The 12578-nt window shown below is 42.1% G+C and overlaps 1 protein-coding gene across 1 annotated transcript; it reads left to right on the top strand.

Moving 5' to 3' along the window:
* rskrb (ribosomal protein S6 kinase related b) lies at window positions 1-11336 on the top strand (the record flags this gene model as incomplete). The annotated part of the gene is made up of 13 exons (XM_079509064.1): window positions 1-80; window positions 1248-1541; window positions 1715-1798; window positions 2102-2170; window positions 2972-3041; window positions 6376-6483; window positions 6810-6850; window positions 8082-8109; window positions 8481-8570; window positions 9523-9611; window positions 10310-10420; window positions 10671-10784; window positions 11097-11336. The coding sequence occupies exons 1-13, from the start codon at window positions 51-53 to the stop codon at window positions 11334-11336; spliced, it is 1368 nt and encodes a 455-aa protein (XP_079365190.1). The 5' UTR covers window positions 1-50.
* Window positions 11337-12578: the final 1242 nt, after the last annotated feature.

Below are 12578 nucleotides of genomic sequence, written 5' to 3'. Positions count from 1 at the left end.
ACGACATACGATGAGGACCATTCGATGATCACCTGGCTGCTGTCACAGAAATGGGGGCCGAAGCCAGCAGAAGCAGGAAGGTGAGTGCGGCTCCTGGCTGCATGCGTGTGACGCACGTAATGGGGATCCCCATATGGAGACCCCCCCCACCCCTCCCCGTTACTTACGCTTTAATCCTGATTCCTGAAATGTAAACATCGCAATAAAAGTGCTATATTAACTCCATTCAGAAATCTTAGTTTGTACACTACACGGAAACCTTTATTATCATCATGGAAATTAATATAAACGCACAGATTCCATGTTTTTCGGGGGAATTCATGAATTAATTGCCAATAGAGAGAATGAGAGATTAGAGTGGGGGGGCGGCATTCGTACAGTGTGTGGATTGATGTTTAGCATTTGGCAAGAATGATGATGATGATGGACATCTTGCATGGTTGAACACACACGCATGTCGCATGACCATAGACTGTAAAGCTCATGACGCATCTTTGTAACAACGCAGAAGATCTGTCCTGTTGGGGGGGGGGGGGGGGGGGGATGAGTGACAGTCACTCTGCTCCAACAAGATGGATCATGGATGGATGGATGTAGGGCACAGCTTTTCCTCCCATAGCCTACTATTAGTGGTGGTGGACCACTATTATGGTAGCCCGATAATAGACACAGAATGTAGTAGCCACTGTAGTTGCCTCCCTGCTCCCATACTAATTAAAGTGTTTGTTTGTTTGGTTGTTTGGACCATATTCTTTTTGTCAAACCTTATCTTAAATCGGTTCTCCCTGCTGAGATTAAAATATCCCTTTCAGGGGAGAGCTGACAACAAACATGGATTATTCTGTTTGATTTATCTCCCAATTCCCCCCCCATTCAGCATGAATTAGGTCAGAGACAGCACGGCACCAGAATAATTAGGTTTCAGAATCTCCTCTTGCAGTATGGATATTGAATTATGGATATTGAAATATATATATATATATATATATATATATATATATATATATATATATATATATATATTCTGAAGTCACAAGTAGTAGTATTTTTGGTTAAAACTTTTGTTAAGTCGAGTCTGTATTCTGATCAGCTCAATTTAAAATGTATAATGTTCCAGACAGTTCCAGTTTTATTTGTTCAATCACTTCCAATTTAACTTATTTATTTTGCGTCCAGTATGATTTCTCTCAGCACATTAATCATGAACTTGATGGCCCCTGTGTGCACGTATTTTATTTCTTCTCCAGAGGTATTCTGAAAGTCAAGAGGAGGAGCACTCCTACTCGTCCGGATGGCGTGGCTTCCTCTCCAGCGTGGGCTTGTCCATCCCAGCAGGTCTCTGTCGCCTGGCTCCGTCCGCCCTGCACCTGCGACAGCGGCGGATGCTCCAGGGGAAGGCCGCCAACATCCCTGACCATGTCCTGAGGCTGGCCGGAGTCAGCCCAGAGAAGCTGAGAGCAGAGTGGAGTCTGCCAGCGTTCATCACCATGTTTCTACCCGAATTCCCCCATAGAACTATGCCCAGGGAGGAACATTTTCAGGTAGGTTTCAAGTAAAATCCAACATGATCTCATTGCTCTTTAATATTTAGTGTAAATAAATATAATTGTGCTATTCAGAGTAAGAGGTTTGTATATTTGCCAAACAACTATATCTTTATCAAACTTCTTTCCCAGGAGAGTTGCTTTGTCATGTCTTTCTGTCCATTGCACAGGTGTTGGGTTACATCACCAAAGGTTCATTTGGGCCCATCCTGAAAGTTAAGGACAAAGCTAAAGAGAAGACTTATGCTGTCAAAGTAAGACCTATATTTATTTAATTTATGTGCCTCTAGCTATGTCCACTTTGTGTTCCCTATGTGTGAATGTGATTTATAATAATTGTAATAAACTGTACCCTCAAGTTAAAGTTTACATTCTTATAACTTGGTTAATTGGTGTAAAAATATCTCTGGCAAGCATCGGACATGCCGTGTTTCATTGTGTGTGTGTGTGTGTGTGTGTGTGTGTGTGTGTGTGTGTGTGTGTGTGTGTGTGTGTGTGTGTGTGTGTGTATGTGTATGCGTGTGTGCGTGCGTGCGTGCGTGCGTGTGCATGAACAGGTTATACCTAAATCAGAGATTCTAAGGCTTGGTGTGCTGGAGCAGTCTAAAGAAGAGGTCATAGTTCAAGTGAGTGCTAACATACAGTATGAGTTATAGGTCACATGATCAATGTGAACAGGAGCAAAATATAAAAGAGCAAATCAAGAAAAATAACAGGTCTACCCATCTTTAGCAGCATGATGATACAGTTTTCACTATGGTGTGTGGACAGTAAAATCCTTAATTATTGAACACTGAAGAGTGTACAAATGGAACCAAATTTACCCTATTGGTTCCATTTGAGTAAAGGATTTTACTGTGTGGTATTAATAGAGAGATGACTTCCGCACACCCATTAGGTCATTTGGAGCAGGTGCGATGATGACGAGGCATACAATGTGTCTCTCCTTTCTACACTGTGTGGTATTAAGAAATGGATTTTGATTTGGATCTTTTAGCCTTTCGGCTAATCTTCCAAGAGTCCAGTCAGGAATAAGTTAAAACATTACAGAATACATTACATTACATTACATTACAAAATACACTGATGCTAAAAGACAACAGTCAAGTATCACAGCGTAAAGTACCTATACCTCTAGTCCTCTACTCACTCATCCGCACACTCACGCACACACAGGCACAGCATATGCCTGCCCACAGACAGATACAGTACATTCACCTATCTATAGTGGACTATGCATGGTCCACTATGGAAACAGAATGATTCACTGTCGGTCAAGTGATCCTTCACAAAACTGCAAAAATACTGGTGGGTGGACTGTGTGGGGAAAAGCAGGCCATGGTGGGAGCCGACCCCTGCCCCTGTTCTGTGAGTCTCTCGTCAGTAATGAGCTGTGTTTCAGGTTGACCTGTGACCTTTGCCCACAGCGTCAGGTTCATCACCCATTTGTCCACGAACTGCAGGACTGCTGGCAGACCCAGCGGCACCTCTACATTAGTGAGTCCTATAGAAAAACAGCCCTGATCCACAGTCCAAATCCTTCCCTCACTCTACCCTGTCTCACCTCAACACCAGTACAGCACTGCCCAGAAGCATCCCACAGTCCCTGGCATGACATTGTCAATGTTTAGATGACGTAATCATCTCTGAACCAGCCGAGAGTCATTATCCGAAACCATCCCTCCCACACTGTCTAACGTTAACAGTGTCTAAAAAATACCCACGGTCCTTATGCAACCCCCTCGGTGTGTGGATTTAATGATTGGACGTGTCCTAAACCAGCCCAGACCCACAATCTCAAAACTGCTCATCTTAAAATGTTTCACCTCAGACCTCAGTGCCAATAGCTTTGTCCAGAAATTACTCCAAATTCTCCTTTACATGATGCTGTTGGTATGTAGATGAAACAACTGAATGGATGGACAATTGTCACATAATAAATAGTGTGTTCCATACCTCTGCTGGTTTGGGGTTTAATCCCACCCAAATTATTCTTCTGTGCCTTCTTTGAACTGTTTCCCTCTCAGCTTTCCTGCTTTCTATTTCAATGAGAATATACAAGAGCAGTGGACTGCTACTAAATCCCTTTTAATAAATATGAAAATGACAAAAAGAACATATGGGTGGCGTAGAGGTAAAGCACTCACCCCACCACCGCAGAGGCCTGGGTTTGATTTTCATCAGCGGCGCGTCCAGCTTGACTAGGAGCTCCAGCGAAAACAGTTGGCAATGTTCGAGGGTGGGAGGACAGCATGGGATTGTGTTCTTTGTTATTGTAATGCTATTGCCCCCATCACCCCTCCCTGCTGAACCAGTGTCCCAATCAACCAGTGGGAGATTGGGCCACTGGTTCAGCAGGGAGGGGTGATGGGGGCAATAGCATTACGTTCTGATGAAACTCCTCAATGTCAGGTGAAAAGTAGTCTCGCGTGAGTAGCTAGTTGTCTCACAGCTCCGTCTACTGTCCCTGAGAAACATTTTGACATTTTATTTATTTACATTTTTAGAAAATCTTAAAAAGCATTGCAAAAAATAGCCCATCCAACACATTGAGATATTATTGGGGCATTTTCTGCTTTCATTGATAGAGACAGAAAATCGACCAGAAATAGGGAGAGAGAGACGGGGAGTGACACGCAGCAAAGGTCGCTGGGATCGGAGGTCAAACCCGCGACACGCTGTCAGGTTGCACTAGCAGCCTACTGTAGGTGCCCAGACGGCTACGCCAGCCATCCAGGCTCTGCTATTCTCTATTTTCTGCTATGAGTACAGGTGTGCCTTGAGATTTTGACTTGCCCAATTGTGTGCCTTGTGTGCAAAAAGTTTGAAAAACGACACCCTCCCCAGACCAACAGTAGTGGTTGGCAACAGGGACCTCAGTACATGTGGGAATAAGAGGTTTTAAAGTTTGCTGTGAGAGATTGCTTCTGGATCTGGCCTAAACATCACCTAGACAACCTAACTTCACCAAGCTAATTAATGCTTTGTCACTCAACACTTCAACAAAATGATTCTTTATTTGGTAAAAAAAAAAGAAAATGTTCATGCGACAAAGTGAATTAGCCTGAACACTATGCACCTGCAAGTGCTGTGTTAGCTGTATAATCCCCTATAGCTGTGATATTATGTCTCCTCCTACTCCTCTCTCATGTGTTTAGCGTTTCTCTCCTACTCAACCACTGACTCAGATAATGTGACCCAGTTTGTTGCCCACCCCCCCGTGAGCAGAGGGCTGAGCTAGCCTGGGAGCCAGATGTTGAATGCTGCATACATGTACAGTCTATGTCACAACCAAAGGATATAGCAACCCTTTTTCCTTAAGCCAAACAGTAGAAAGCCTGGGTGTGCTGTATCTCTTCACCTGGAAATCAAATGATCCTATCCTCTCTTCCTGATGTCACCCCCTCTTCCACCTCTGCCTCAATAACTTTTGCATTGTATATCTTGATTGTCTTCAGCTGCATTAGCCTCCATTACAATTGCAGATTTTAAGATTTGCCAGAGACAAAGTTCCTTGTGCATGCATGTTTACGTTATGAATAAAATAACGTCACATCAGTGCCCTGTTTTAACCACGTATGCAAGGTCTATGCTCAACATACGCCGGTGTGGCGCTGCGAATGATGGGGTATCAATTATTTAAGGGGGATATAACTAGGCAGATTTGTTTTTCAGTTCAGGTTAAAAACTCCAGCAGGGAGACTACATACAGTAAGGCTGACCTTATAGTACACCTTGATGTAAGCAACACAGTTGCAGCTAAAATGGGTGTGTTCGATGGGCCAATGTGCAAGAATGTATGTTGTTGACGACTGTCTATGCTTGCCCATTGCTGCACCAATGGCTTTGGGCAAATATACATAAATACGTACGTGCCGCATTGGCCACATAATGTCAACGTGGCCGCATTGGCCATGTATGTCAGTGGCGCAGCTTCCATATTGAGAGGGGCAGCTTATAACCATAACTCTGCTGCAAGAACATGCCTGAGTAGTTTATAAGTACCTGAGAGACTAAAACTATGTTCTGTTTTATAATCATTACTGTTACTATCTATCTACAGGTATGTAAGACCAGTAAGACGCCTTAGGCGACAAGCGACCGCAGGGCTGAGACACTACCGGAATAATGTCCATTAATTATGTCAACACTGTCATAGAAGTTTCATTTTAAATTGTCTCATAAGCATTTGTGGTCCAAAAATATATAAACTGTCTCAGCGATATTGTCAGGGAGTTGTCTCTGTCGTCACAACTGTAAATAAACTGGCTCAGAAATTTGTAATAATTCGACGGCAGTAACATTAGCGTTTTCTCTCAGTCAGTTGATTCTTTATATCCATACGAGTCAAACCACCCCGATCATGGGAACTAAGTGGATGGCAGTCAAAATGACAAAAGCGATCTTTATAATATTAATACTTAGGCACAAACCAACTATTTTAAGATAAGGTGTCATGATTGTGACATACAGTACATGCAGGGCATACATGCATTAGGAGGCACTAGCTTGCTCTCACCAATATGGTGGCCATGTTGACGCATTGCTCCAGTGAGTAGCAGCAGCCATTGCAGTATCTACATATCTACAGTATGTCTGGGCATGACTACATTTAACATACATTATTAATTGTATTAGATGCAGCTGTGTTGCTTACTAGCCATGTTTTTAATCTGCTGTAGTATTTACCCTGAACTGGAAAACAAACTACAAAATCAGCCTAGGGTTGATGTCCCTAAAGGCCTACACTATTTTTGAGAGTTTTAATATAGTAACATGACCAAAATAGGGACGCCAGGTGTAATGCGGTTAATTGTCCCCACTCCCACAGTGTGCGATTACTGCAGCACAGGAGACCTGTATACATACTGGGTGATGATTGGCCAATTCTCAGAAGACAGTGTGAGGCTGTTTGCAGCAGAGCTGGGATGTGCTTTAGGTGAGTTCAAAGGATAGGTAAGGACAGAGACATGAATTTGACCTCATCAGTGTGTTTTAAACACTTTATTTGTATAGGGTATTTGTATAAGGTTCTTCCATTTTTAACTGATGGGAATTTGGCAATTATTTCCCTACCTTTTCAGTTGCTATACCAAAAGATAAAGTAAATAGTCAAAATTAGTCAAAGTCTGAATGCTGAACATTCATATAATGTGGATATTACATTTTTAATGACCATCAGATACAATGTAATATTAATCTAATACATTTTTAGAGATGGTTCTACATTATAGATAATTATCAGTTCTTTCATGTCCCCTGCAGGATTTCTCCATGACATTGGGATCATTCACAGAGATGTAAAGGTAAACGTGCATTCACACCAGATGCCACATGATTTCTTTGAGTCATGGATGTGAAAACGGACTAATGTGAATTGTCCCTGATGGATGAATGAATGAATGAATGAATGGATGGATGTAAAGGCGCAACCTGTCCTCCAGCGATATTTCGATATTCAATACCCAAAGCAATGCAATCGTGTGCAATCTGAAACATTTTCAATGAATCGATATTTGCTCAGTAATGTAATGCGTTTCCCACGATTCAAGTGACACCATTATTGCTATCGTGGCAATATTTGTTCTCATTGCTCTTCTATTGAAACTCTATTTAAAAAATGTTTGTTTAACATAGACAAGGTTAGACACAAATCTTGACCTTTGTGTCAAACACATTTTGAAATTGTATTTCGCCCCAGAGCAAGCGAGAGGCTCTATTAGCTAAGTGGTAAAAATGTGACTCTGCACTTGCACAGGAAACCTAGGTTAAAATCTGGGATAGAACAGGAGAGTTACAGTGCAGTTTTAAGTGTGAAAAGACAATGTAGAAGATTGTTATAACATGAGATATTGATCATTTGAAAAACTGAAGCCTGAAGATATATGACAATTGCAAAGAAGATGTAGTATTAAACTTGTGAAGATTATATTTTGTCAAAATTCTTTGGATTATCTGAAGAAGATGCTAAATATCCAATATCTATTCAGCAAAAAGAATATATAAACAGCCTCAACCTTTTGCAATAGGGTTTACATTGCAGTGATTCAGGTGGAAAGGCTACAGTAACTAACAAGAAAATGACATGTAGGTGTATATAAACATTTAATAAATGGTTAATACAACATTTACTTCAAATAATTGCTACTTTTATCAGTAGCAATAAACAAGAACCAAGAAATTGTAAAGTAAAGCATTCACAGACAATTGCATCGTTCTAAGCAATATTGAAACTGACCTATTTTTTGGTACTTAACCTATTAAACTGTTCAAGATAAATATGTGTTACTGTATTTGCTGTCTGGATTTGTTCTTACATCCGGATATCCCGTCCAGGACAGGCTTCAGACGCGCCTCCTCAGGAGACTTGGTTCAGATCTGAACTCATTTGATTTGGCGTTAGGAATCCATTGCCACTGCATGCCCTTGCTGACGTCGACCCCAGGCAGGGTTCGAACCCACAACCTTCCGCATGAAAGGCATATGCTCTAACCACTACACTTGTCTTAATGTCCCTTTTTCCTCTTTTTTTCCTAGATGGAGAATATCCTACTAACAGACAATGGTAAATAATAAATTATATTCTAGTCAGCTTCCACAAGAGGGCAGCATAGCTGTGGTTCCCAAGAGATGTGGAACATCCTGTCAGGCTGTCACTAGTGTGCAGCAGTCACAAAAACACACAAAAAGCATACTTGATTGTAATAGGGATAATAAATAGACTATTCTGCTGTCAGTTACACTATCTATACACAGAAAGATCATCATATTATAGTATGAAATAGTAAATTGATACTTTAATCACAATAAAGATATTTTGATAGCAACATTGCTATGCAAAATGTAGAAGCTCTACATTTTGCATGGCAAAAAAAACATTAAGCATGCTTATCTTCTCTACAAAAATAGAGAATAATGGTCTGTTCCAACTTCTAGGTCACCTCCGCCTAGCTGACTTTGGTTTGTCCCGGCGTCTGGAGCAAGGAGGTCGAGCCTTCACGATTTGCGGCACCATCCAGTATATGGGTGAGAAATGGAAAAGACAGAAAACACATTCCTTACGCACATTACTGCTATCACACCAGCGATGTGTCAAGTGCTGAACCGCAGACAACTTGCATTGTATGTGAATACAATCACAGTTGTGTCCTTATTATTAAATTAATAATATCAACAATTGGTGAAACTGGCCTCAAGCTAAATAACATATTCATATTGCATATTCATAGTTACATTTATTTTTCAGCTGATAATTTAATATAATTTAATAACATTTAAACACATTTAATCTAGACGTATCTACAGATATGCAGTGCATTGTTAATTGCGACCGAAGGTCGCAGTCCACTATGGAATCGCGCATTTCCCGTCAGTTGGTGTGTCAGGCACCATATATGGTGGTCGGGGTGAGAGAGCATGTGACATCTGGGATGGAGCACGTGACATCACGTGACATCATCAGGGATGGAGCATGTGACATCACGTAAGGGATGGAGATCCCTGATGTCATCCATATTAAGCCCATATATGGAGATCCCTGATGTCATCAATATTGGCCAGCAACTCTACATCTGACCTCAAACCTCAAACCCTTAGATCTCCATATATGGAGCTGACCTGTTCTGACATTCCATATGTTGATCCTTCCCCATCCATCTTTCCTATTCGATGTCTCCCTTTTGACTGATACCTGTCCATTTAAACGTTATTAGTGCAGCCGCGCCCGGCAGCCGGCGAAAACTAGAGTTCTCAACAGGCCCGAAGATTAAGACCTGGCCCTACCTGGGCCCTCATCTGGGCCAGAAAATTAAGATCTTACCCCCCCATGCCAAAGCGCCAGCGCTCGCCCAGCAGTCTGCTGTCACCCAGGCGGATTTAGGGCGAGGTCGCTTCTTGCCCTCAGGCGTCTTACTGGTAGTACAGAGTACAGACACAGTACATAATCATGCAGTGCAGTGAGCATGTTCTGTTTTCACAGCTCCTGAGGTACTGAGTGGGGGACCCTACACGCACGCAGCTGATTGGTGGTCCCTGGGCATCCTCCTCTTCTCATTGGTTAACGGGAAGGTGAGGTATTCATCATGTGTAACTGAATGTGTATGCTACACAGTACGCATGCATGACGTTATTGTTTATTTGGTCGTGACTCCATCGTGTACTAGTAGTTACTCGTGTCAATCGTGTATTCTCTTGTTTTCTTTTTTTTATTATTATTTTTATCCCACGATTTTGCAACCCAGTTTTTTTTCACCCAGTGCAAATTATCTAATGTAATCCTGGGCGCTACACTTCCTCCGCCAACCTGGGGGGGCAGTGGACTGACCTCATGCCTCCTTCTATGCATGAGGAGTCCAAGCTGCTTCTTTTCACCTGACAGGGGGGAATTTCCCTGGCCAGACGTAGCACGTGGAAGGAACACGTTATTCCGACCAGTTCCTTTCCCCTCCATCAGGCTGGCCAGGGGGAGGTAGTTTTAGAGACCAGGATTACTGCATGTTTTTGTGAGGGTACCTACCCTAGGGGACACGGGGAGAACATGCAAACTCCACACAGAAAGGCCCTATATTCTCTTATTTTCTGTATCGTGTTGACGGCAATGTTTTGGGTGCAAGAAACCTTTATCTGGCATGAATTTTGGAAAGTCACAAAATGAAAGAAGTGCATATGGAGCAAAAAGGGGAAAAGGGGACATTGATGTTTCTAACTTTCTATGCGTTAATTCTTTGTTAATTTATTTTCTCCCTTGCGTGTCCAATTCTGCTCAGTTCCCTTTGCCTCCAGAGGCAGACCACTGCCACATGTTGAGGAAAGTCAGGAGTTTCCCCTATGAAATGCCACTTAGCTTTAGCCCTCCACTGGCCTTGTTAATCACTGAGGTAAGTACACATGCACACAAGCATGCAGACAGGCACACACACACATACATACTGTACACACATAACTGCAGTAGCCTTGCTATTCACTGAGATACTGTAGGTCATTTACACTGGATGAAAGAATATAGAAACAAGATCATTTAACATATAGTATATACCAATATTTAATTATATATCATACACTTTTATCTTTTAACTGTAAGAGAGGGCTAGAATGGTGTCATGTTCACAGTCACAAACCTCTCTGCAGTTACTGTGCAAGACTCCTAGCCGTCGGCTCAGGACCCTTGATCGTTTCAAACGCCAAACGTTCTTCCACGGAACAACTTTTGACCTTACGCTGCTCCAACGCCGACCTGTGGAGGTAATTTGACAGAACTTTTTTGAGGGGCGCCAGCCCCTCCTATGCACAGCTTTGTTTTTAGGTGTGTTTGTAGCATGGAACGTGATGATTTGATTGGCTGATATATGATGATGTATGATGATCAGAGCGTCCCTCACTTCACACGAGTGTGTATTTTTTAAATTATAATATTATTGCAAGATTGGAAATGTGCATATTTCCCTCAATCTTGCTCCGAAGGCTAAATATATAGGTATAAAACTCTGAATGAATGAGCTCTGAATGAATGAATGAAGTTGAGTGAAGTGAACATTCTCTTTTGTGATGTTACAGGTGATTCTGGAGCTGAGAGAGAGACCCGACCGTTCGGCCAAAGCACGGCGGGGACTCACCTTGTCTCTACAGCCTCTCAAAGGCTTTGATTACGATTTGCTGCTCAGCCCTCCTACCACACCAGACACACACCTGGATGCTGACTCTCACACATGTGCTACCACCACGGCCCTTCCTGGACCAGCAGCACCGTATTACCCTGCTCAGGATGAGCATCCAAACAGAGAGGTGTTTGTGTGAAGGACTCTCAGGTTTAATTCTGTCCACACACCCAGGCACACACGCATGCACACACACACACACACACATGCACACACGCATGCACACACGCAAGCACACACGCATGCACACGCACACGCACATGCACACGCACACGCACACGCACACACACACACACACACACACACACACACACTAGCCGATAATCGGGCATTTTTGACGCTCGGGGGGCGTGATCGGGATCGGCCCAATCAACAGCAAGAATGTTTGATATTTGCTCTGCCCCGCTCCGATTATCCTGTAGTGTGTGGTACTATCAGATTTCAGATTGAAAAAAATCGGCTAGTGTAAGGCCACCTTAAGTGTGTTGTTTTTATGGTATGCTGTGCACAATTTATTTCTTCTAAATTGATTAACTGATTAACTGGTCACTTCACACTCACTCATTCACATTTATTCAAGCGTTTATGTATTCAAGTTTACTGTCATTCAAGCAGGAAAGACTGTACTACACAATTTTCCATGTCTTGCACAAACTTGATCACCCTGTTAGCAAATCACTGGAGGCTAGTAGTACTGTAAATTCATCCTAAGACATTAAACAAAGACATTGTTCCTTTTAATTCTATGATCGACTTTATGGCCAGTGTAGTTGCGAAATTTTAAGTTGCAGCTGATTTTTAACTTTTGGAGCAATTATTCATGTATTCATGTAAGTCATGTAATCTTTCCTCATTTTAATTTCCCCAGTCAATGTTTTTATTGTTAAAATTATGATATTGGTTAACATTTGAATTAAGTAATTCAAGCATCAGGTTAAGGTTGCTCATGCTGTCATTCTTTGATGCTGTATATAATCTTAACACAAGCCCTGCACAGATTTCCACTTTGTCAAAGTCATAATATGACAGGAGTCACCTGATATTTCTATGAAATGTCTATGTAATCATTACATAACATGACAACTGAAAAATCATTCAAACATAACATGTTTCTTAGCAGACTTGGAAGTCAGGTCTGAAGTCAAAGGCTACTGTGATCCTAGTCTTGTATGACCAGCCATCCAGTCTCGCTCCACTCAGATTCAGAATGGACTGTGAAACCAACCTGTACCCTACTACCCGCACCTCTGTGCACTTGCCTGAGTAACAAATTACAATGTATATTACTGTCCCAATGTGTGCCCAGAATGCCTCAAATTATGTAATCCTTTATCTGACTTTTTGTCACAAATATGCTTGTTTATAAGATCGAAATCCCATT

This window comes from Electrona antarctica, assembly GCF_951216825.1.
Source record: "Electrona antarctica genome assembly, chromosome: 8".
Classification (NCBI taxonomy): Eukaryota; Metazoa; Chordata; class Actinopteri; order Myctophiformes; family Myctophidae; genus Electrona; species Electrona antarctica.
Note: the sequence above shows the minus strand (reverse complement) of the source record. Positions and strands in the feature narration are given on the sequence as shown.